The 27,317-nt window shown below is 38.3% G+C and overlaps 1 protein-coding gene across 1 annotated transcript in view; it reads right to left on the bottom strand.

The window, feature by feature from the left end:
- hcn4 (hyperpolarization activated cyclic nucleotide-gated potassium channel 4) overlaps positions 1 to 27,317 on the bottom strand; it is a gene marked incomplete at both ends in the record, with an annotated part of 79,134 nt that overhangs the window by 36,348 nt on the left and 15,469 nt on the right. The window contains one exon of the mRNA XM_079239956.1: positions 13,793 to 14,216. Coding sequence (XP_079096082.1) covers positions 13,793 to 14,216 — 424 coding nt within the window. The remainder of the gene's footprint in view (positions 1 to 13,792; positions 14,217 to 27,317) is intronic.

Raw genomic sequence — 27,317 nt, forward strand, 5'->3', positions numbered from 1 at the left:
TTAATAACACACTATTTATTATTCTGTGTGTATTTAGCTTTGGCACCTGCTGCAAGTGATGGCCCTTTCACAATGAAAGCATGAAAACAGCCAACAATTTTGTCATCTGGAGCATGAAAATGAGACTTTTAATGTCTTTACTTTATTAATAAAAACAGTTGTACTATTCTTGAAAAATAAAGCTTTGTAAGTAGTGAACACATGGTTTATTTATCCAATTTACCCCACATCAAACAAGAGGGGGGAATGGTGTTAAATATAAAAGTCTGGGGCTGTTTTCCACTCCAGCCATGCTCGTCTGGCACAACTTCAAGCAAAATAAGAAAAAGAGAAGCTGCATGTATCCTAATATTTTCAGCATTCTACAGACCAATCAAAACCGACTCTGAACTATGTGGAAAGAGGTTCAAGACATTGTGCTGATTCAAACTGTGTGAGATCATCACACATTTAAGTAAAGATAGTTTCCTGCAAAGACATGGTCCTAAACTTTCTTGATTAGTGGTTTCTGTCAGATGACGGTGCAGTTATAAAACCAAGATATTATTAGTGCAAAGAGCAAAGTGACAATCTGGAGAGGTTTTATGGGACCACAACTTGACAATGACTCTTCTTCAAACACAATTCCTGATGTGTTTAACTATCTGAAAAAAGGAACAGAATCATATGACAACGAGAGCATCTGTATTGGGAAATAATCAGCAATTGGCAATATATTTCACTTACTTTATTCTTTATTTAAGACCCAGGTCGTCAATATCATAATAAAAAATTATGACTAATAACTATTAAAAGCTTTTCTTTTTTTAACAAAAAGGTGCAAAGTAAGAAACTTTGGAGCTTGTGCAGCACACCCAGGCCTGTTTATACAAGCTGTAGTTATCAGACCTCCAACCACATTACCTGTGGGTGTTAGTCTGGTTTGATGACTTTTTCTTACTATTTTGCAACAACCAACCTGTTCAAAAACCTCCTACAAGTTTTGCTTTACTTACACTAGTACATAAAGTTGAAATATTGTGATGTCATGCAAAATTGTGTTATGAAGTCTGTTGTTATGGCAAATAGACTAGTCTAACTTTAGTTCTAATAATCTACAATTGAGCTGCAAAGTAAATATCCTATTATTATGGATCAAATCCATGTTAATTTTGGATTTGTCAGTTAAATAAATTAAGTTATTTAAGTTATGGATCTGTTAGCAAGTTTAAAACTTAATAATATAGTATGATTTGTTTTTTCCTGCACAATGAATGAGGCTAATGTGCCTTCTGGTATCCATTAAAGCTTCATCAGCAGTCTAAAATAATGGTTCTGCTTTTTTGTTCTTGTTGTTTTAAGGTCACAGTTTAGAACTTGCTCTGGTCAGGAAGAGAACAGATGCAAAACATAAAACTGCTTAACTTTAGTGTAAACAGAAACATATCTATTCATTCATTCATTCTCCTCACAGCCTAGTCTGAGAGTCAAGGGTCGTGGGGAAGCTGGAGCCTATCCCAGCAGTCTTTGGGCGAAAGGAACATATTTAATGATATTTAGATTTAGCTGAAAAACAAAAAAAAAAAAAAAGAAAAAAAGAAAACTGCTTTCAGTAATTTCTCCATTACAAGATTCTGAAATAAAATGATGCCATGGATAGATGTTTGCTCCTCTATTTTAATGGACAGTATTTGCACATATATGGAGGAATGTTTCAAGAGAAAAACAAGGATAATTCACTGTATTATCTTCATTAAATATTTATTTAATTCACTAGTCTATGTTTTCTGTTAAAATATTAACTTAAAACTGATAAATAATGTAAATCAGCAATGTGCATTCTGTTTTAACAGTGAATTTTGACCTTTCCAACCAACTTTCACGGCTTTCATGTCTGACTGAATGACAAGTTGCCAATGTTCGATCTGTTTGGTAGAGAAAAGAATTTGGACTGTGGCTGAAAAGGGCAGATCCGTGGGTAGCTACTGGGACGCAAGCCGGGACTTGATCACCCCAGCTGGGTCGCCTGGCCGAGGTTGTCTGATGTTGTGAGATCCGAAACACCTGATGAACCCAGGATACAGCACTGATGATGTGTCCCAGTGCATCCACGACATGTTTCTTTAACATCTGCTGAGCTGTGCAAAGGTGTGTGCTGTACGATAGATTTGGGAATGATGGGGGCAGACTTTGCATGAACCTGAGAAAAATGTTAGAAATTAAACCAGTATTTTGACAAAGAATAAAAGAATTAAATCAAGAGCTGTGGTCCAATTCATGCACCGAGTAACCCAAACTATTAGGGGTATAACAAAACTTCGCTAAGAACAGTTCAAGGTGTTTAAGGTGTCCAGCAAACAGTCGTCACAACTAGGGCTGGGCGATTTGACAATATATGTCGTTTGGACAATAGAAAAGATCTATCATTTCATGAGGCTCTATCGTTTACGCCAGTCTTTAAGGTGCTTTACTGCAATATTTTACGTCAAGATGCGCTTTACTGCACGCATGCTGAAATATATAAACAAACATCGAGGAAGACAGTAGCAGATGCGTTTCAGAGCAGGATAATTCACTAAAAGATGACTACAAAAAGTTTTATATTATTATGTACATCGTTTTGGGGATATGAAATATGCTATATCAGGAGATTTTGGTCATATTGCCCAGCCCTAGTCACAACCATATAAAGTTGCTCATTTAGAGACATATCTTTGTATCATTTGGGTAATGGGTTGGCCTTGAGTCTGCCTTTATGCTGAGTACTACCAAGCTACAAGACACAGTATATTTTGAAGCTGAAAATGTTTTTGTTTTTTTTTTATATTCAGCGCAGCCTGAATGACTCATTTCTGTTCAACAATAACTGCTGCTACACTTCCTACTGTGGCGGTACCCTCAAAAGACCCCCAGCACTGAACCACCGGGTGGAGAATAAAGCCTAGGAAAACTGTGATAGGTAATGCCATGCAAATCTCCAGTTTGTAACCCTAACTGTACAGTTAGTGTGGGAAGGTGATTCCCCTATCTTCCTTCACAGCTGTAATCAATTCAAATATATCCATGCCAAGCAGGAAAAGATTTTCTGCTTCCCAAAAATATGCCCAAGTTTGTCTCTTTGAGGCAAACAAGTGAGATATGTGTATTCTTTTTTTTCCCTTCCGCTTCACTACAGCACGCTATTATGGAAGAAAAACTAAAGTTGCATATCTGGTATCTGTTTTCTCTTGAATGCACTAAAAACAACTACTGTACATAAACACTACAATGCTGAGCACGCAGTGCAAAAAAAAAAAAAAAAAAAAAAAAAAGATTGCACAGCAATGCGAACCTAGTGTTACATGAAGGATGATGGATTGCTGACTACTTCCTTTTAATTGATAGGAACACAGAGAGAGCCTGGCAGAATTAGCATCAGCATAAACAGGAAAGCTTTGATTGATGAGGATGCTGAGACATAACACAACAGTTCTTACAAGGTGGGGAGGTTGTTGTTACACTCGTGTCCCTTATTAGGGCTCTCAGTAGGGACAGATTAGGATATGTGCATGCCTCAATATTTCTTTTTTTCTCCCCTTTTTTCTTTACTTCTGATTTTTGTTTATAGACACCTGGATTAGATAGTAAAACCTAAAATAAATCAAGTATAAAATATACATGATCAAACAATCATTTTTGTTGCTTTGTGGTGGTGCTTGTAACAGCCCAGAGCCTCTGGAAAACGTTTGCATATTGCCAGCACTTACACAAAAAAGCAGATTTACTAATTTTAGACACAATGTTTTTTTATTGCATAACTTCTTTTATAATATGGCTGATTTTGCAACAAATTTCAAATAAAATCAATACTTTTAAAACTTTTTTAGCAACAAAAACACAAGAGATTAAATTATCAAGTCACAAACTAATCTGTATCCTTGTGGACCATCATCCCAGCTCAGACAGGCAAGGATTGGATGAAGGCAGCTGCCAAGTCATCTCAAACAGATGGAGTGAGAAAAGCAGGATCCAGGTGAGAGAATAGTTGCATATGTCTCAGGGCGCTGATGGTGGCTGTGCAGACGCAGTTAATGTAGCACTATGGCGCAGCATCTGCTGTTTGCTGCTTGTCTGGCTGATGATGATGAATGTTTGACTTGACAGTGTCTCAACTCAGAAAAGAACAAAGTTCTTCACAAAAAGAGGTTTTTTCTGATGCTATTCTGCAGACTGAATATCAGCATGTGTCCTCTCTGCCACGGACCTTTGTCTACAACCAGTTTGCATTCAAGCATTCTTGTTTTGCACAATGTGATCTGCTAAATCATATTATTTGGAGTTCCAGTATGCAAGATTAAGTGCAGCTTAGATGCAATACAATGTTGGCCAGTGTAATTTGTGCAGCTGTAGGAGTAAGTTAAATGCATGCAAAGTTTGCTTAAATTTCAACAGAAATCCTTCTTATAACCTTTGGCTGCTGTCATTTTCCAATTATTTACCTAGTGGTTGTTTTTATCTTCATACAGCTTATGCTATAATTTAAAGTTCATCACTGATAGGTTACGTTATTATTTAAGGAAATGTTGATTAATTGATTGAAATTGATTAAATGGATGTTAATAGGTGATCTTATACTGACTCTTAAGAGAATGTGAGAGATCCAAAATTGAACAAAGCATGTACAGAAAATGAATATATGAAGAGACTTGCAAGTTACCTTATAGTAAGTGGAATTAGGTATTATTTGTGTCTATTATATTCAAACATGCAGCATTTATATCACTGTGTCAATCAGAACGCAGCAGGAGCCTGAGGTCATGGAAACTTCCCTCATGTCCTCACACTCAGGGGATCATTATAACTGATCTCTGATGTTGCTTTTCACTCATTGTCTTTGTCACCACTGACTGATACGAGGAACTTTGTGTCATCCGCTGAGGGCTAGCCACCTCCCCCTCCATCTTTAAATCCTACACATCCCTGGTTGTAACATAAATATCTGTAAATTAATCAATATTGTATCAAATCAAATTTAATTAAGGTCTCATCTAATCTAGGCTGTTATGAACATCAAACAAAATCATTGCATGTCATTTGCAATTTTGGAAATTAGTGGTGATACCCAACCCTATAAAATGGACATTCATTAATATTTCATTTCAACAACTGTAACTGAGTATTTAAAAATATATTTCCAAAAGGCATTTTTTTATGGATACACGAGACACAGTCTGTGTTTTCTTTTCAGGTGGTGTAATAAGAGCTCAAAACAAAATCATCCTCTCGATGGAGACAAGCTGTATCCAGTGTTTAAGTGAAAAATTACTTCCTTGAGTGATGACTAATAAAGTGTATCGACTATGTCAACACTTGTATTGAATGCCTCACTGGCATTTTTAATCATCTAGCATTATGGCAGATTTGTGGAGCAGGCTTTGGGCAAGGGGTTAGATTTCTCACTGTAAATGCCTCGACCAAAATGTCATGCTCATGCATGCTGTCATGGTGGACGAGGCGCATGTGAGAATGAGAAGTAGGCCTGGGAGTGGACCACAGGGAACACCCTTCCATCATCTGTCTAAACAGACCTGGAGGGCTCAGATCACAAAAGCCACTCTGGCTCCACTCCCAACCAAGATGCACCATTGCATTAGTGCTGGATTCCACATTTGGGTGTTATAGCTTTTTAAACAAGCCCATTGTGGGTTTTCATATCTCACAAAGCTCATTCAGACTGTTGAAGACCTGTCACCGTTGCTGGCATACCTCATTGTGAACTCAATAATAGCCCATTAGGTCTATTATTCCCGCTTTTCTTATCTTTAAAAGACCAGTCCTTGGCTTAGGTAATGGGTCATTGAGTGGGGAGCTGATTAGTTGATTTACCTTATTTAAATAATTTTGTATGGATTTACTGGGTGGAAATGAAAGGCACTCCTCTCCATCGTTGGACGCGTGGGGCAGTCATGTGACTGACTTCTATAGCAGCTCTTGACGTATCATTTTGTTTCTTCATAACGGAAGCACAAAGCCACCTGTGGCAGATGGGTCCATAAATCTCTGCAATCCAAGATGCCAATATTAATGGAGACAGACAATACGTCTTCTTGTTACAAATAAACCCAAAGAGCGTGGCACTTCTAGTCATTTCATAGCACAAACTATTCCCTCCTTTGTCTTTTAAATTCCCTTTCCTTCAGTAACAGTCCTGCTTCTGTCTACTTAAAATAGGTTGTCTTCTCCCTTGTATTCACAAACATGCATAATTATCTCAGTGATAAATGATAACAATTAAACCTGCATTTGATCAAATTCTGGGGTCAAAATCCCACATTGCTGTTGGAAGAAACTCTCTATCAGCCTAATTTGATGCTTTATCATGATGTCAGGATATCGTGTTTGTCATCATCAACTCTGTCTCATGTCTTGTGATTTGTGATATGTACCAATTAAAAATTCCCCACCTCTTGTCTCACAAACTTATCTCAGTTTGCTGAGAGCAACATTTACTGAGTTGGCTAGTTCAGACAGATATGCTGTGGGCATCCGGCATGATGAGAGAAACCCCCCTCTGAGCTTAGTCATTAGTGCACTGCCTTAAATCTGATTTAACAGGATGAGTAATCTCACCCAAGTCACTGGTTCATCAAAAAGAGACAACTCCAATGAGGAGAATATCCGGTCACAGGCTTATTTTTATCCCAATGAAGAGTGACAAGAGGAAACTGACAAGACAGAGATGGGGACACACACAATGACAGTCTGTTCTGCCTCTATGTGTGTGTGTGTTTGTGTGGGAGTGTGATAATATCTGCCCACTATGTTGAACGCCATTATGCATGACAGTGTTATCACTGGCATGAAGCCACCACCACTAAAACCTCCTTGTTTGTAAACAACATTCGGTCAACATGGCGGGTGTAAAAACACGCTCACATCTGGAGAGTTCGGAAGGGAATGGAAGCAATCAGAGCTAATTTTTGATAGCTATGATGAAAAAAAAGCACATGTAAGAAGATTTCATGAGCTGGCAGGGAATCAGGACATTGCTTTAGTTATGCAGGGAAAAAAATATTAATATATATAGTGATGGTGTTAGTGGTGATCGGATTAGAGTTTTTGAGAGGGTAAAGATGATGATTGATTTGCAATGATGGCAGTTTCACACGCCACTTTACTTGCACAAACAAACTATTTTGTATTTTAATGTAATTGTTTTTGTACATCTTTTTTTTCTCTAATACACATGTTTGTGTGAATCAGATGTTTGGAGAAGATTTCACCAAAGAAATTCTAAAGCACAAATTCTAAAAATGAATAAATAGAGCAAATAAAGTCCATATTAAAGCTGGTCATTAGTTTTTAAGGGAAACAACCAGTTGTGATAAATCTTTCAGTTGTGACAAATCCCTCAGTGACAAAAGAATATTTTGTGCTCAGTATGTGTTGTGACATTGTGAAGCAATGCCAGGAACTAAGGGTGCATTCACAACAGGATAGTCCACTAAATTCGGGAGGCGGAATATTCTTCCAGACTGAGTTAGTGTTCAAGTCGCACTGTTCAAACGAAATGGGCATTTAAATAACATATTATTCCACTACCTTTTCTGGCTTGATGAGCACCAGTGACTTTTTTTAATCAGACTTGCAACATTTCTTATACAAATGTGCTGTTGTAAGGATTCTTTCTTTGAAACCGGGTACCAACCATACAGCTTTATTGTCAAATGAACTGCTAATCCAAGAACCTCTAATACTCATGGCATCGACAGTTATTTAGTATCCCATAATATTTTCCCTAAAGAAAAAATGAATCAGTATATTTTTTTCTACTTTTTAATTTGAGTTCTGATTTATTATGTGTTTATAAGAGAATTTTCTTAATGGTTCACACACATTTGCTATGTTTAGAAAAGTTTGACTGACCAAAACTTACATTTTAAATTTCATGTAAACCAGAAGCTTCTAATGAACATGTGTGTTTTACAGATTTTACAGTTTAATTAACACACTCAAATAATGTAGTTGGGAGTCAAATTAACTATTCTCAAACTGATCTGAAAAATGACCTGGAAACGTTGCTGTTTATGCTGAAGGCTTCTACACAAGTAATTCAAGAAGTAGTTAATAAAAGAAGAAGAAGCTGGTAAGAATAATAACCAAAAGGGATGATACACATCTTGTGCATAAAGAAAAGAAAAGGAAAAATAAGGTAAAGCATACAGTGCCTACAGTGCTACACGGTTGCCCAATTTACTGCTCAGCTTGATGCTTGTTTTTCAGTTAGTTTTGGTCTGGTAGGGAATAAATCAATAGGAAAAAGGTGACAAACTGACAGGGGGCATATTGCACCCTATTGTAGTGAATCCTGCATTCTAGATCAATAAATTATATTGGATCCTGTACTTTACAGTGTACTACGAGACAAGGAGAATAACATTTAAATGGCCCTTTCGAGCTGTAACCATAGCTCAAATTATCTGTGCATGCAAATGATTAAAACACTACTATATTATAAAATATGAACTTGTCAATTTCCTGTAGACGGTGATGAGAGCATAAATTTACCCTTAAGCCTTGTCTGTGCCAGGCTTTGAAATAGTGTTTTATTGTCTCATAGAGACTGTAATCCACTTATATTGGTTTCAGTAGGTTCAAATTAATTTTAATGTTCCACTTGTGGCTTCTATATATTGGATCTTTTTGTCAGTTCTAAAAATAGGAGTTCTTGCTCTATTGCAATGACAGAGGTTTGCACTTTTTTTTTTATGTCAAAAGGTTTTTTTGGGGAACTTTTACCAAATCATAATTAAAGGTCTAATAACAGCCACATCTCTGAAATGTCACCCCTGTCACAGGTTGTAAAAGCTCTTGAGGAAAACTAGCTTTACTTGATTTCTGTTTGCTCTATAGTCTAAATGTGGAAATGTGGTAAAACTACTCATATTCATCACAACCATGTTTTATTGAACTGAAATTTGCATGATAATAATTCAGAAACGTATGCAGCTCTGCTTTTCTGTTATTTTTTTTCCCACAGAAAGCTCAAAGGAGCAGTTTAGTGGTCAAGAATCATGCTTCAGGACACTTCAGCAGTTTATGTTTATGTGCAAACACATGTAAGCCTCTGGGTACTACCATATATTCTCTAGATGATATACAATTATAGTCCACATCAACAAAGCCAGCTTTACAAAAACATGCATATATCAATTAAAAATGCAAATACATGCATTACAATTACACATTTACATATGGCAATATTGCATGGTACATCACCAAAACCAGTGCATATCATAAATTCTTCTTGATCTGCCAAAGAATTATATTAAACATTCAAGTTGACCTCTAAAAACAAGATTCTGCTCTTCCCTTAATGGGGGCATCACTTAGAGTCGACAGTCTCTCAGAAACACTTTTTTACTCATAGTGAATGTGTCACTGAGTGTACTGTGTGAGTTAGCCAACGGCACCCAAAGGATCATGAAACAGATTTATGAGATGCCAGACAAACCTACTGCTGTAAAAGTGTAGGTTACACTGGCCCAATTTGTTCCTGAGTGGGGATGCTGAGCTTAGTCATCTTTTGAACAATTTTTACCAAATTTGTAAGAAAATGATTTGAGGAGCATGGAAACAGAATAAACTATGAGTGGGCGACATATCGAATATACTTGATCTGTTAAATACATAATGACTATATTATATAGCACAAATTGCTTTGGTAGTGCTGAAACCAACTACTGCATTTATGATTGTGGCTTCACTCACTCACAGCAGTTTACAACAATAAGGCGGCACGCTTCCCAACCATAGACTGTATATAAAAAGATGGACAGAGCCTCCATGACATCACCGGTAGTTTTCTGAAGAGCTGAATTGAAGCTCGATGGGTGGTTCCTACCATCGCCATCTTTGCAGAGTCATGCGTGTCATCTTGCCCAGAAAATAAAGCTGAGAGGGGGGCTGTGAGTGTGGAGCTGGATGATTGACATAGAGCGAACTCCGAGCTGCTTGTAGCTACGAGCTAACCGAGCTAACTCGGAGCTAACAGGATGAAACCAGCTAACGGAGGTAAGCGGGCTAAAGTTAAGTCACGTTGTTAACTGGCTAAATACCACGGTTGTTCTACGTTCTTACTTGAAGCTGGAGTTTGGGTACCTGTGATTTAAAAGGACACACCCCTAAATATGCCAAATTTCGAGATTAAATTACTTTTAAATGGGGGAGTTAGAAAAAAATTCACTCCCCCCACAGTTGTCATGAAGGTAAACCTGACCTATTAAACCTAAAATGGATTTTTGTACTAGGCTGTAAACAGGTTTATTTCTGCTGTGAAGTTGGTCTGTTTAACATGGGAGTCTATGCTCTGTTTTGGAGCCGGTCCCTCGCAGATGAAGGGGGAACAGCAGTTTTAAGCACTTCTGCCTAGGCTTCACTTTTAACTGCTGGTGGTTAGGTTAGGGTTAGGGTTAATCCAATCAAAATGTTGAGGGGGCGGGGTTTGTACAGGCAGTCCCGTCCAATATCTAGCCCCGCCTCATTCTCGTCAGCAGCCAAGACCCTCTCGGAGTACAGGCATCAAACTAATGAACATGCATTGAGAAATGGAAGCTGAATGTAAGATGTCAATTTTAAAAAGCAAAACATCTTACAAGGGACACCAGGAAGGTGAAATTGTTCAGCTATGCATGTTTCTGTGGTGAAGACACAGTTATTAGTACACTGGAACAGGAACATGTAAACACAGCTTGTGATAGGTCCAGAAGTTGTCCCTATTTAATTGAAAAAAAATTAAGTTTACATGTTCTTCATACATGCATGTTCTCTCTGGGTACTCCATGTTCTTATTACAGTCCACAAACATCCATGTTAAATCATGTGTATAAACTGACCCTAGGAGGGAGAGCAAAGATTCACCATTAGTTTCCTGCCTAATGCCTAATAGTGACTAAGATACAGTATGTTTCAACTCTACTGCAACCTTGAATTGGATCCAGAAAATTGATACATTAAAAGAAGGATAACATGTCTTTTCTCATGGGCTAACATAATGTAATGTTGTCTTAAACTATAAATCCATTTGACGTACTGTGGTCAAATTAATGGGAATGGGAATGGGAATCATTTCAGGGGTGTGGAGTCACCGATCTTCCCCACTGTCTTCCTCTTGTGCTATATTGTCAATCAGTGTTTCTTTTTATAAGCAGTTACCAGCGCTGTACTAATTATTCATTCAGTAATTAACTTGAAATAGGGATTTCCACGTTTTACTTGGTGATAAAATTAGAATATTCCAATCAGATGCAAGTTTTTAAAAAAAAAATTGTTGTTGGTCTTGTCAGGATTCACAACAATATGGATATGTAGAGAGATCTTGGTGACAGATGACATTTTTGTGAGGTCGAGCATTGCTGAGGCAAAGCTGGCCTTTCACTTCCTCTGCCTAACTAGAATCCATCAGTAAACCTTTACACACACAGTTTCACACATATGACATAGACACATTAAAAACGCAAGGTTATGGCACTGGCTCCATGAGCATTTGGTTGCTTTTCTATGTGTTATTGTTTCTGTTTTAGAAGAAATTATTGCCGTCCTACAATGTCATTTTCCTTTTTTTCTTTTTAAAAACATATAATATGTGTTTCCTTTCAATTGTTATCACATAGTTTCTTCAAAAAAGAGCCCTAGGTTTTAATGGTGATCAGTTATTTATCAAACAAATGGGCATAACCGTTGGCTTAGGCCACCCTTCTGTTTGCATTTTCCCTGTTTTTCCCTTCATTTCCACCCTTTATATTTCCATTTATCTCTACCCCCTTTTGCCTTCTTGCAGTGAACAAGTGAAAGCCCACTGTCAGTGAGACGGGCTGCATTCAAATGCTGTTTTAGCTTGAAACCCCATGCATTTCAGCCTTATTTTTGGGTTCAGATATATAGCAGCAGGTACACAGAGTGACAAAAGGATTCTCCCCAGTGATTCATTTGAACTTTTCCTGTCTTTGAAATGGCATCACAGCGAACCTGCATGATTAATGTCACCACAATTCTATCCACTGTTCTACCCAGAATGTGATCTGAATATTTCAAAACCTGCAACTTACTGAGTGTCACTGACGAGGTCCGCATATGTTTGGTATGATTAGCAATCAGTTAGCTATTCAACTTTTTCAATTGTGATTGTAATGTTAGACATTTAGAGAGGTGAACACACCCACCAACTAATCGAGCAGCACTGCACAATATCTTCTAAGAAGGCAAAGTAATGGAAAAACAGTGCTAAAATTGCTTTCTTCGGATTAAGATTAAAAGAAGAGCAAAATTCCACTTTAAACTAAAATTAGTGTGTAATTTTTTTGTTCTCCCCATGTATGTGGGAAAAACATACAAACTACACAGAAATGCATCAGGCTGAAAAGTATCTGCGGTACAATTCAGAAATCAGTGAGAGTATGCGTGTGTTTTTTTTCTTTTTCTGTTGTCTGTCAGATGTGTTATAGCAGGGAAACTCCTAACATTAGCAGGACTGCAGCTCTTGCGGACCTGGGTTGGCAACCCCTCCTCTAGATGCCGGTATGATCAAAAATATTTAAAAGCTTCCTTGAAGGAGCTGGCATTCAGTAGTGATGGCCTCTCAATTGTTGATATTTTATAACCGTGGATGGTGTTCAATATATCTTACATACAACAACCAAAATGCCCCGCAATCTCCATGTTTCGGTCCATTTCCATCCTGATCATATAAATATTTCTCGACTTTAATGCCATATGGCCCCATCCTCTGGCAACAGGAGGTCACTCATGTTAAAGCCATGCATTCATTAGAAAAACATTTCATAGAGCATCATTTCACTCACTCATGATTCTAAACAACTTATGGTCACATTCACACAAACCCAGGGACCGCCTTGAGAATGGCTTAAAGGATGGACAGGTAATGCTGCAGACACCTGTATTAGCACATGTCTGACTGTATGTGAGGGCTGGAGTGCTGTGGCAGGGAGGTCGCCAAGGCTAAAGCGGTGCCGGAGGGCGTTCATCAATGCTTGCAACCTTCATTTTCTTTATTTTGTGACTGGCAATCATTTGTAACAAAGCCCTCAACACCAAACTTTTTTCATCAAATGCAAAATTACCTCAGTGAGTCTGACCTCACTTTGTCTTCTATGTCACATATAATCCTCCTTTTTGAGTTCAACTAGCAACTGTTAAACCTCATTTTGCACCTTTTTTACCTCTGAGAATAAAAAACAAGACCTTTCCAGAGGGAGTAACAGGAACATTTCTAATTATTGCTGCAATTATAATCATGGTTGTACTGCAGCTTTCCCTCCCTGGGTTCTGTGGTCCCACTGTTCTCTGGATGGGCACACAGAGAGAAAATGCTAATCAACATCTCAGCGTCACCAACTTATTGGTGACTATGTATAAAGCAAAAGAGCCTCTTCACTTCTTTTGAGAGTGGATGCAATCAGAAGCAAGATTTATCCATATTTCCCTCCTGGAGGGAAAAGGAAGGGAACACAGAAAACATATATGTAGTAGCACACCAATACGGGAACCCTATCTAGATTGTTGTTAAATGTAAGAAGTAAACCCTTTGCATTGGCTGGTTTCATTCGGTGCTATGCCTGCATGGTTGTCAACCACTATGACTTTCTCAGCTGTTTCTCTTCTTATTCTCTCAACGTGAATTCTGATTATCTTGTTTCTCAGATAAAACTTAACAGTTCACAACGTGCACATCAAACAGAAAACACAGCAAAGTCAATACAAATACAATACAAATACAATAATCTAAAGTTGAACATCCTGAGATGATCTTTCCTACCTCTTCCCACTGATGGATGTAACGAATTAGTCTAGAGAGGCGCAGGAGTCGCAGCAAGCTGAGAATCTTTGTGAAGCGGACAATCCGCAAAGCTCGCGCCGTCTTGTAGAAATCTGAGTCAATTCGTGTCTCCACGATGAGGAAGATGTAGTCCACAGGGATGGAGGATATGAAGTCCACAACAAACCAGCTTCGCAAGTATTTAATCTTGATCTGCTGCGGATCTAGGATGATCTCCGTGTTGTCCTCCTTTACGATACCTGTCCTGAAGTTGAGAACCAGGTCCATGAGGAAGAATGTGTCAGAAACAACATTGAAGACAATCCAGGGAGGCGTGTGCTCATCCTTGAAGAATGTGATGCCCACAGGAATGATGATGAGGTTGCCAACCATCAGGAGCAGCATGGTCAAATCCCAGTAAAACCTTGATTGAAGGAGACATAGGAAAAATGAAGATGAGATGAATACTCTTGTCAAAGTTCAGCAACATTCAACCGAACTGTTAATATTATTCTTGGTCTGAGACTGATTTGTTGTGGGGGTGCTCTCCTAAGGAATGCATTGCAAATGGATTCATGTACATTACTGTATACCCAATGAAGTAACAAATCTGCTGAGACGGAGTATAATGAGCTTCATACACCCTGTAAAAATGCAGGCAAGCATGTTTCCATTGTTTTCAAGGATTTAAAACCACAGTATATAAAATATATAGTCACTATATTGTCTTTGTTATCTCACAGGATAAAACTGATACTCATGAAACTAGTAAGCTGTTACCTGAATAGTTTAACAGGAAATATGTGGTGGAGAGTAAAATGTATTAAATTCTGTTGTAACTGTTTCTGTTTCTGTGTTACTTTTTTTAACATACTTTTTATGTACACTTATACAAGTTTTATCAAGTTATATAGTACATAAGGGTTTTATTTTTTTATTCATACATTTATTCCCCAGTTTTTCTGTTTTTGTAGTTGTAGCGATCTTGGCCTCCCAGGATTAAAAACATTCGACTGGATTAAACAATAGTTGTATTTCTTTCTCTGCAGTAAGACTGGTCCACACAGGACGAAGAGAGAGTGACCATTTGACCCAAGAGGAGGGGTGACACCCCGAGATTTACACCTTTACTCCCTACAGAATGCAGCTGTGTCAACACGAAGGATTAAAGCACATCTAACAATTTATGGTCGCAGGTCGGGGGAAATGCCGAGAGTCGCATCTGACCGAACCCTGGTTCTTGTCAGAAATGACACTTCTAAGCCAAAAGACGAGACTCCATGGCGCCAGTCAGACCAACAACTTGACGGAGAAGGAGACAGAAGGAATCCAAACTTCTTTCCCCAATTGAAGGAACTGATCTAACTTAGTCTAAAAGACTGTGGTTAATTGTTTGGTTGAATTTCTTCTTTTCCATTATTTTATCTTGATATGTAATTTAATTCTTTGAACTGATCACACACACACATTAATCATAAACACTGCAGTAAATAATTGTTGAGTATGTTTTCCAAGCTTCAGACTTCTCTTAAGCTACTAATGTGAATGAATAAAATGTGAGTTTTCTTTTTAGGATCACCCAATGAGGACAAGTCATGACAATTAATTAATCCACCTTTAATAAAAATTACATGTAGCCAATCTTTTCATGTGTGAAAGTAATACTATAAAATGCTTTCCTTCGCCAGCAAACGAGGAATCTGCATAACTCTGAAAGAATGTGATTTGATGTGTATTGCGGCAGACAAAGCAAGGAATTGAAAGTATCCTGTTCACATTAATGAGATGCAGAGGGAAGGAACTAGAGCTGACCTGATTGGATAAGGTTGGTCAGCCTCTGACAGAAGCAACTCATGATTGGCTGGAAGTTCGAAAGGCGGGTCTGTTTAAATTAGACTGGCAGACCAACTTCCGGGCTTTTTCTCCTCCTGAGTTTTTTCTTTACTTTTTCGTCTCCTCTTAAAGTTTCTGCTTTTCTTTTGTCCTCTGTTTAGTTCTTTAGCCTTTCGTCTTCTTTTCTTTTGTTATTTCATTATAAGTTTTTACCTCTCTGTTCTTCCGAACGGGAGAAAGTACAACAAGTGTTTATTTGTAACCAGTATTTTTCCCGAGATCAGTAATTAACTAGAACCGTAGCTCCAACTTTTTCCATTACGTCTTTACACGTAAAATCTGGAACTATCTATTTTTGGGACAATCTGGATCATCATCACACCGCTCTGGAACTCCGCTGAACGGATCCAGAAGGCCAGAGTAGCTGCGTAGACCTACATCTTCTGACGCTCCAGGGATCCAATTCCCCCGGAAATGCGCCGAATAGGGGACCAACCACCCGCTTCGACCCACACTCCGGATTCAGCGTTCAAAGTAGGATCTGATAGCGCTCTGACATTTGTGATGTCCCAAACCAGTACATCAGATTCTAATTAAATAATTAAATTCGAATTCTTATCCAACTTTAGAATTATTGAACACGTTCTTGTCAAAGATTTAAGTAAGATAATCATCCCGATTTATTTGCTTAATTCCAACCAGTTTCTTCCTGCTCCATCTCATTTAATTAATCTCAGCGTTCTTTATTAATGTTATAAATGAAATTCCATGTTGACAAATTCATCATACCATCTCACCAATAACATCTCTCCATCATTGCTCATTTTCACTGCTGTATGTTTACCATCATTGTAAATAAATATGTATAATCAATTCATCCGTTATTGTCATAATTTCTGAATGCACGATTTCTGGTTCATTCGTTCTTAGGATTTACTCCTTGGAAGTGAGACTGTTTATTGAATTGAGTTTATTTCAGGTGTCTCATCCGCCAGAATTTTAAGTTAATTAAAGGTGATGAGTGGTGCTCCGAGGTAATTAATAAATTCATAATTTGTAGAGGCTATTCCGCTACATAGTTTAATTGTAAAAGTGCAGTGTGTGAACGATGTTAAGTCAGGTAAAATATTTTTATGCACTTACAACATATTACTTATATAACCATCATATATCTACCCCACTGTGAAACAGTAGGAGCTGGCATGGAAATTGTTTAAGCTTGGTCTATAAAATTACAACTTACAGGTCATTGAGGGTTAACTGTTAATTACAACGTAGACTGCAATCTCCTCTATCTTCCAAGCCTCAGAGTTTGGATATAAATTGCGTTTGCTGTTGGCTTGCTAATCAAATCCAGATTGCTTTTTTGTGATATATGTTATAGCACTCTACAGGCTACACTATGCAGAGCTTGGCATTGTGCACTGGTCTAGTGATCCTGAGTTATTTACCCATTCATCTTTAACTGGGCCATAAACATCTGTTCTCTGTACAAGACTTATATCAAGAGGGAGCCAAATGAAAAACTGCTACTACATTCATAACCAAAAGAAAAGTAGAAGGTTAATTTTGTCTGCACAGTTGCTAGACTACACCAAATAATTACTGCTATTCCGGCTCCTTGTTGTAAGACTGATGTGTATTGATATTATGATTCATTCCTGATTTGCTGAAGGAAATAACTCGTACATTTGCCTTTATCTGCAGCTACATGAAAACAATGAAGCATGTTCCCCAAAGATTTCTGGTCAGTGTCAAGATAAGTAAGAAGTAAACTGTTGTGTTTTCTTTAGGTTATTTTCTCTTAAAGTATCTACAAACCTGTTTTAGTTTCCACTTTTTATGTGTTTTCCTGATAACAAACAGTCAACCATCTTATTGAACATTTTGTAAATCTAAAATGATCTCTTCTTTCTAAAGCCCTACATGCATGTTATAAAACACCATTTATTCTTCAACAAGTTTCACATGCATACATGACACATTATAGTTACTAATGGTTCACAATATGCGTAACAGTTTGTTTATGTTTTAGCTGTGTGCATAATCCAGCTCTATGACTGCTGCAGTCATAAAGCTGGATTATGTTTGAGGGTGCAACATTCCTCCAGACCAAGTTCCATTCACTACTCAAATATTATTTTAAATAATGTTATGCATTCCCTGCAAGGGGCAGTACTACATCAAGAATTACTAAAGAAGAAGATGAGACACAAAACACTGAAGGAAACGTATCCATCTATTGGTAAGTAAAGGAAACTTTCTCTTTATACCACATCAGATCCTAGTGGTCTTGGGTTTTCCCATATTTCTATTAGAACTTTTACTGAGGTCTTCCACATCGGACCGTGAGCCACATCTCCAGGCCAGAGACACATACCGCCTTGCACACGTGTATGTTTTTGTAGTGTTTACTCAAAATGCTGATAGCTGAACCCACACTCAGACTTTGGTTTGAAGTCCTCCTCCTATACTTGGTCCACTTGAAGTGAACCGAGATATGTGTTCATAAGCAGACCAAGTCTGCGTCTTTAAACTGAATCAGAGGTTGCGCATTCATGGTTCCCTAAACAATGCAGACTCTCCAGACAAATGGAGTAAGATCTTAAATTACAAAATGCTGGTCTGATTGTACCCTTTGTCTCTAGCTTCCTGTCAATGGTGCTTCTGAATGTACTGCCTTGCGAGATTTTACATCTTGTAAAACAAGAACTGTAAAATGTTTTTAGTATTGCTACATAGACACCAATCCAGATAAAACTTGCATTTTAATATGCTTGAGTTACAGTTTACAAGGAAACCTCACACTAACTGATGCAAATGTAAACATACATTATACATCGACAGTCATCTCCGTCTCATGTTTATACCCCCCCCCCCCCCACACACACACACACACACATACACACACACACACACACACACACACACACACACACAGAGGAAATAGTGACAGTAATTGGAATTCTTCAAAGTGAAAGGGTATCTACTGTTCCAACATGATGTCAAGTGTAGTTATATTTAGAAAGACCTTGCCAACACTGTGCTTGCTCACAGTAGCATTGAAAACCCGAGAGGACAAGTATAACTTCAAAGGAAGAAATGCAAACATGTCATGTCAATGTTTTGATATTACTATGTTTCATAATATTATAAATTCTAGATGGTTCCTGTTGCTTCTCTTAGCCCACGAACTGGATCTGGTATGGGACAGGGATTATTTGACTAATTTAGAGACCAATTATGAATTGATTCTAAAGCTTAACATTAAACACCATTGTTTATTGCATGCCAATGATCCTTTCAAGAGTATACTTCCAAAGGTCTTAAAGGGATATAATGATCACAATTTATTAGAAATAGTTTAAAAATAAGTATTTTGTTTTCAATATTTTTCCTTAATTTACTCAAATTTACATTCATTATTAAATGTAAAGCACTTTGAGTTGTATTGTATATGAAATGTGAAACATAATAAACTCGCCTCTCCCATAAAGCATACCAACCCATCAGCCAATACAACAAAGAAGATGAAACAATGAGGCAAGTAATTCTTGTGTCTGTAAGCATTATTTGCTTCATTCAGGAACATCATTCAGCATTTGAGAAAACAGTCCTCTTGGTGCCATTTTGATGATCGACTTTGTGCAATCTTGCTTGCAGCCTCATGTCTTGGACACTTAGGTGATGAGAGGGGTGGAGCAGTCAACTGATGACCAATTGGTGATGAGCTGGCTCAGATGATGGAGGAGGACACTGTTCAGGCCTGACAGGGCCAAACATTTTGTGTGGGTCTGCTGGGAACATCTGACGGAGTCCCCTGTCAGAAAAGAGATACAACTCCTACTTTCAGTACAGCTTTAACCATGTCTCAGGTGAGACAGGGGACATTGAGTTGGAGTGGGCTGCATTCTGCTGCACTAATTTTGAGTCCAGTGACTGGAGATGTTTCCATAAGGTGATAGGCGTTAGCAGTGATAAAGCTGAAGAAGGAGTCCTTTTGAGACTTTCAGGCCTGTGGGACTCTAGAGACAGCTGATGGGTATCAGCTGGCCAAGCACAACATGGCTTTGGTTGTCACTGAGGCAAAAACTTGGACATGGTATGAATTTGGTGAGGCCATGGAAAATTACTTCTGACAGCTTCAAGGAGATTCTAATCCACCATCCGGCAGCTCAGGAGGGGAAAGCAGAAGTGTCTTATTGAAATGGGTGTTGCGGTAAACACATTTGTTTTTGTTGTGCCACTGTAACGTTTCAGTATGAAAACCTTAAAAATGAAGAAGACTGCAACATCTGTTGCATAAAAATACAGGCTTATAGATTGTTTGAATCAAGTGAGTTGCAACAGGGAAATATCTAAAGCCTGTAGGGCAGTTTTTCATCTTTGCCCTAGTGTGGAGCATTTCAGCTATCTGCTCTACATTCAGAAAATATAATAAGTTAAACTGCAGTATTAGATGAGAAAAGTTCTCAATTAGTTCCAGACAGATTTTTGTCCACAAGTCATGGTTAGGTTTCATTTTAAGAACATATTTACTAATGGTAATAAGTATTTTGCCATATTATTCTCTCCCATGTTCTCAAAATGAACTCAGAACTAACTTCCTCATTGTTTCTCAATGCTAGTCCTCAGGCCCCCCTGGCCTGCCTGTTTTAGACATGTTCCTCCTCCAAAGCACCTGAGTCAGATTTTTTAACTTGCTTGTCAAGTTCTTTGCAGCCTGTTAATGAGCCATTTATTTCATTTAGGTGTGTTGAGGTAGAGTTGCTTATTAAACATGCAGGGCAGGGGATCCTGAGGACCGGAATTGAGAAACACTGCCCTAATGTCACCTAGTTTATTGTTTTGTCACCTTCAAGTGGAATCCTCCATCATCAAAGATAGTAACCAAACAAGTATATAATAATTGATTACATTCATAAATAGAGCCAGTTGCCAATACAAACACAAGATTAAAAGAACAATGTCAACTCAAAAGTCAGTCAAACTTTTTAAAAAGTTGATGTGACTCACTAGTTTCCAGCTGGGAGCTACAATTAATAAAATTAACATTAAAATAGAATCATAAAAAAATAATTTTGTTTAATTGGACTGAGCTCATATTACTTGACCATGAAGAACTGGACTGAACAGTCGGGGGCAGCTGACCTAGACACGGATGTTTTGGTTTGGTGGAGGGAATACTTTGAAGCCCTTTATCACCAATTCTGTTCAAAACTTTTCTGAAAATAATTTTGAGGCACAGGTATTGAGGGGATTTGGTTGGGTGGTTATGGGATTGGGTCTCTGCTCTTTACAGATGTTGTTGTTCAGTTTGCTTAATCTGGCCATGATCTCCAGCTCTCAGTTAAACTACTCAGACAAATGTGAATTGGCTTGGATGAGAATCAGCATCTCCAAGTCTGAGACCATGGTCCTCAACTTCATTCCCAAACTCTCCAGGTTGGCAATGAGGTCCTGCCCCAGTATCTTTTGGTCTTGTTCGTAAGTGAGGGAAGGATGGAGCATGAGATCGATAGGTAAATCAGTGTGGCATCTGCAGTAAAGCAGCATCTGCACCGGTCTGTCATGATGAAGACCCAGAAAGCAAGCTTTCAATTTACCAGTTACTCCAGCATACCCTCACTTATGGTCACAAACTGTGGGTAGTGACCGAAAGAACGATATTGCAAATACAGCCACTTGTATTTGCCATGTCTGATCTGCCCTATTCCACTTTTGGATGTGTGGCCATGAATTAAATATTGAGTATTGGAAACATAAATCATGGCTCAGAATTCTGAATCTTGTTAAACTTATATAAACATATATTATGGTAAATACTGTGCAGATAGTTTTTTTTTTATGTATGTGTGAGAGTATGTCACACATCCGCATGTCTGTGTTCATGTGTCAGCATGTTTCATGTGTCCATGCATGAGCAAAGTAAAATGCTCCGGATTTCTTCTTTTCACTCTTGCAGTTGCCTCCGAATGGAGGTCAGACCACCTAAACATAGCAGGGATCCATTTACTGTGTTTTGTTATGCAGTGGATCCCTGACATAGAGGAACATTCTTCTATAAATACAGATGGCCGAGTGTGGGATGTTTGCCGGACTTTTCAAAGGCATTTAACAATCCCATAGTTCTGTGTGCATCCATAATCACAGAGTCGGTGTGGAAGAGAGACCACCTGTGTTGAAATACAATGACAGCAGAGTGCAGCTGATAGTGGGAAGAAAAATATTTCAGTGTTGGGAGAGAGCTTCATTTGAATAAAAGGTAACTATCATCTATGTTAAATAATTCATAGCCATACCTTGCCTAAATCACCTACTCCAGTCCAACTACACACACAGATACAATAGTCCTGGTCTGTTATTTCTATCAAGAATAGCATAAATTACTTACAGGTTGATGCTTCTGATCCCAACATCATAACAAGAATAAACAATTAAACTATAATCAATTAAAAAACATTTCCAAAGATGTTTTTAAAGAAGTGTTACAAGAGCATGAGACATATGAGTAAAACCAACTTTAGGAAAATTAGACTTATATAAAATGGTAAATTATGGAATTATGGAGAAAAGAAGACACAGGAAAGCTTAAACCTAACTTGCTACAAAGCAGAGAGTTCACTGTACAGACGAAGGAAGCCCTGACATTTCACTGCCTAGAGGGATGGAGCCACAGCCCACTCTGCTCTCCAGTGGGGTGACCAGAGACAGCAAGAACATGTTGTCACCCTTAGAGTGCATCTGACTACACGATAAGCCTCTCTCATTCTCCTCACCCTGCAAGTTGGGCTACCTGAGTGGGATTGTAAGAGCTTCCACAAACATCCTGAGATGGACACACACTTACCTTTCAGACTAGCCTATATTTAAATTGAGGAGGCGCAGCGGATACAACACAATGCAGGTCTGCATACAAAGCTATATACTGGGAGCAAATGCTTTGTATTTTTTCATGTTTCAACACTTTTTGCCTTTAACTTGTAGATATGTTTATCTGAAAACAATTACATAAAGATACTAAAGGAATAATATACAAGCCGGAAATCTCTCATGTCAAGTAGCAGTAGCAGGCATCATTTAACAGTGTCTATACCTTTAATTTTGCGCCTCGGTGTCTGAATGGAACGGAATATATCAATAAACAAGGTTAGCCAAAGCGATTAACTGAAAGCAATTTAACTGCTTTTGCAAAAATAGGTTTCCCTTTTGAATGATTCATTTGTGCACTACAAGCGTGAGTGTTTGCATGTGATTGAAAATATTTGCTCCAATTTTATCTTTTAAGATTTGATTTGGTTTCAGTCGTCCTGCTCAGAAGTACTGACTCACCATGAGTCTGATAATTCTAGTTCAAGTTGGATTAAATTTTAAAAAGCACAAACCCCTGATCTAGGTTTGATCACCACAGGACTACTTGAAATAAACCACTTGCAATGCAAAAACTGCCGCAGTGTGCAGTGTGTCCAAGTCAGTTTGCGTTCATGTGCGTTGAAGCCATTGTAATGTCTAAACTGGAACCACAAGTCTATAGAACACAAATAATATCAGGTCCCATCACATTTGCCATTATTTCTTTTTTACAACACAAGGTGTACTTGGCTAGTATGTATTAGGTACAAATCAGAGACTGCATATAAAAAGATAAATGGAGCCTCCTGGACATTACCCATAAGTTTCTTAAAGGCTAAATTTAAGCAGGGTGGGCTGTTCCCACTATCTCAGTCTTGACTGTGTCATGCGTGTCGCCACTCTCGGAAAATCCAAAAATGGGCAAAGAAGTGAAGCTGAGATGGGGGATGTGAGCATGAGGGTGGGTGATTGACATCCATCAAACTAACTGAGCAAAGTCGAACCTAATGAAAGCTAAACAGCTAATGGAGGTATGCGGGCTGAAGCAATAGTGTGCTTTTAGCCAGATAAAAACCACAGTTGTGCTTCCCTCTGCCCTCCTACCGTAGACTAATACATGTCAATTAAAAGGAGACGCTCCTAATTATGCTGAATTTTGAGATTAAATGACACCAAAACGGATGAGAGGTGAACAACAATTTTTTACACTTCTGCATTGGTTTTACTTTTACCCACTTGGGGTTGCTACTTGGTACAAATGTAAACCTTAATGCTTCAAAAGTTCAAACCAGCCAGCTTTTGTTTATAATTTTATGTATTTTCTACATCTCCTTACTTTACTTTCCTACTTGTTAGTTTGCCCAACCACACAATACACAAGGTGAAGCCTGTGTTGTCAGCTTGAAGTTGCACAACCATAGTCATCCATACTTGTTGATGTTTGTGTGATATTATCATTTGTTTGACAGGGTGGCCAAAGCTTCAAGAAGTTAATTAGTGATTAAGAGTACTCTTTTCATTACAAAATTCAAAGAGCAGTGCATTTCTTATCTGGTCAAGTAGAAAGATGGTGATTGTCAAGAGTCTAGTGGCTTTGCAGGTGATTATCCAACTGATTACTACTGGGAAGTGGCACCTGGTAGCAGGGTAAATCAGTGACATGTGATAGAGAAAACCTGACCTGCCTGATTAAAATTCTCTCAAGTATTGCCATCAGTTTAACATAACCAGCTCAAAATTGCAGTTAAACTAAAATGATAATAGTCAGAGCAAAAGCTTCATTAAGCCCATTACTATATACCAATGAATGAATAGAGGAATGAATGAAAATTAAGCATAAAAGCCTCTTGAGAGAAAGAGGGGAAAAAAACAATTAATAAAACACTTCTTATATATAAGCTACACTTAAGCTACAGAGAGAGGCAATCTATGATAAGCCTGCCACATTCAACATGAGGAAAACATCTGTAGCCCAGAAAAAAAAAAGAATGAATCCTCTGTACTGTCCATAAAGGAGCAGTCCAATAGTTTTTTTTTTGTTTGTTTGTTTGTTTGTTTGTTTGTTTTTTTTAAGCATAGAGCCAGAGTTAAAATGTCTGGAAGAAAAAAAAAAAAAAAAAAAAAAAAAAATCAGGTTAAAAAGGGTTAATCCTATTTTTGTTGTCACTCGCTCCAATGAACTGTCATAACAGTGCTGTCTGAGCAAGGCACAGCCAGTAGGCACACTGCAAGCAAATCACTGACACTGGGGCTGTGCAGTCACAGGTGGCTATATTTAGGTGAGGCGCGCTGTTTTATCAAACCTAAGCTAAGAAGATTTCATCAGAGGTAGAGAAGCATAGAGGGAAATCTCCCCAACCTTAGGCTAGGAGAAAACAGAGGGATTTACTAAATACCGGGTAAAGGAGAAGCAAAATCAACTGAAAGAGTCAACCTTACCTAACACTAGAATAGATCCATCAATAAGATTACAAATAGCTCTGCTAGGTAAGCAGTGCCATAAAAAAGAGTTGTGTAATGTGTCTGGTATATGTATGTGCAATATGGTTAAGTGACATATCTATAATATTGGGTTTTGGGTCATTTAACATACTTTGCGCACCTTTTTTTAATATGTTTTGCACTCTCTTTCTTCCTGTTGTTTAGCTTTATTTTTCCAGTGGTGACTACAAAAATATACCGTTTCATATCTTAAGAGTGCAGGCTTTGATTTTTCATTCAACTCTACAGCTTTATCTGGAACTGTTACTCAACACATGCTAAAAAGGCATAACTGTTGCAATAGAAGATGCTTATCAAAGATAAGTATCTGGTAAAAGTAAGCACAAAAGCTTGGCTTGAAACATTTTTTGGCACACATACTTTCTGACAACATCTAGACCTAAATAGCTGGATACAAAATACAACTGGATATGCAGCCTATATTAATCATTATTACTGAGCAGTGCTGCACTAATGTCACTTTCACCCATTTTCTATATGCTTATACAAATGCAGGGTTACAATGTGGCTGGAGCTTAGCTCAGCATGCACTTGTCAGAGTCAGTGTGCCCCCTAGACAGGTCACTAGTCCATCACAATAATGATCCAAAAAAAAAAAAAATGCTTATTTTCTTTTTCAAATATTTGAACAAAGACGTTCAACTTTGTACCTGCATTTATCTTAAGATTACAGTAATAACGTCCAGTCTTTTTGTGAGCTGGAGGCCTTAAAGAACAGCAACAGAAAATCACTAAAAGTGCATTTAATGAAACAGTAGTGTAATAATCAATGTACAAAATTTCTTTTTAATTCCATGATGAGGCAGTAATTCTGAGGTCCATAACCTGGCTGACCATCCCAGGGATGCTCTCTAATGCTGTTATGTCAGGCCCATACATAAGAATAGTCCCTTGTCAACTTATTTAAGAAAGTTTAGAAAAAAATTGTTCTGATGTTTGAAAGGTCAGAAGGGTAACTTCAAAAGCTCTAACTAAATCAAGAAATCATCATTTAAAGTGACCATATAAAATCAGTGAACCATGAGAAAAATGCTCTGAAATAGCTCTGTTTCCTGTTCTCTCTTCTCAGCTGTTTCAGAATTGATTCTACAGCTCCACAAATTCCTTCATAGTTTCATGAATACAGCATACTACCTTTCTGCAACATGAAACAAAAAGTACGAAGCAAAAGTGGACTAAAGTCAACTAACAAATGTAAACATCAGTGAGAAAAACAGAGATAAAGTGACAAAACTGGAGAAGATTAGGAAAGGTCAGCTGGTGCCATGAGTATGCACTTATCCTTCAACCATTTGCCAGTATCTGCTTTGCCGCCTGTCATCTTATCCACTAATTGCATTTCTGCCATATTATGATGGCTTGTTATCTCCCTAAATGTCCCTATGGTCGTGTAAAAGGGGTCCCCTGACAGCACCAGAAAGAGTGTGGCAGAGGAAACACTGGCCAGATCCCCCCAAATGACTCCATTCAGCTAAAGTGCGAGAGAAGCTGTAGGCACAATAGACCATCCTTCACAACAGATAAAGAGCTAAGATAAAGTACTGTATATAATACTTACTGTTGGCCAGAGTGCATACCATTACCATATAACTTTGCATCACATCAGGTGCCACAAATCTACACACGGAGTGCTACAAAAGCACTTTTTTAAAAATTCTATCTCAAAAACAGTGATCGGAAAAAAAAGCAATGGAAACACAAAAATAAAACACACAATAAAACATAAATGTGAAAAAAAGAAAAATAAACTTCAGTCAAGATATTACCAACAAAAGGCAAAAGCAACAAAAATGAGAGAATAATGAGGGTGACTGAAAAGCTCAATATTGGATAATTCATGTACTGTGGTCTATGATCTGAAACTCTGCAGGCTAATACAATAAGAGAAAGGACAGAAGTACCATCCGGGCCTTCTTGGCCTGTGGGACTCTGGAGGCAGCTGATAGGTACCGACAGACTAAGCGCCATGTGGCTTCGGCTGTCGTCAAGGCAAAAACTCAGGCATGGGAGGAGTTCGGCGAGGCCATGGAGAAAAACTTCCGGACGGCTTCGAGGCGATTCTGGTCCACCATCCGGTGACTCAGGAGGGGGAAGCAGTGCTCCGTCCATACTGTGTACAGTGGAGATGAGGAGCTGCTGACCTCAACTCGGGACGTTGTGGGTCGGTGGAAGGACTACTTCAAAGACCTCCTCAATCCTTCCAACATGTCTTCAAGTAAGGAAGCACTGCTGGGGGACTCATGGGTGTACTCTCCTGTCTCTGGGGCTGAAGGTGGTTAAAAAGCTCCTTGGTGGCAAGGCCTCGGGGGTGGATGAGATCCGCCTGGAGTTCCTTAAG

Source organism: Telmatherina bonti, assembly GCF_933228915.1.
Source record: "Telmatherina bonti genome assembly, chromosome: 1".
In the NCBI taxonomy this organism is placed as follows: Eukaryota; Metazoa; Chordata; class Actinopteri; order Atheriniformes; family Telmatherinidae; genus Telmatherina; species Telmatherina bonti.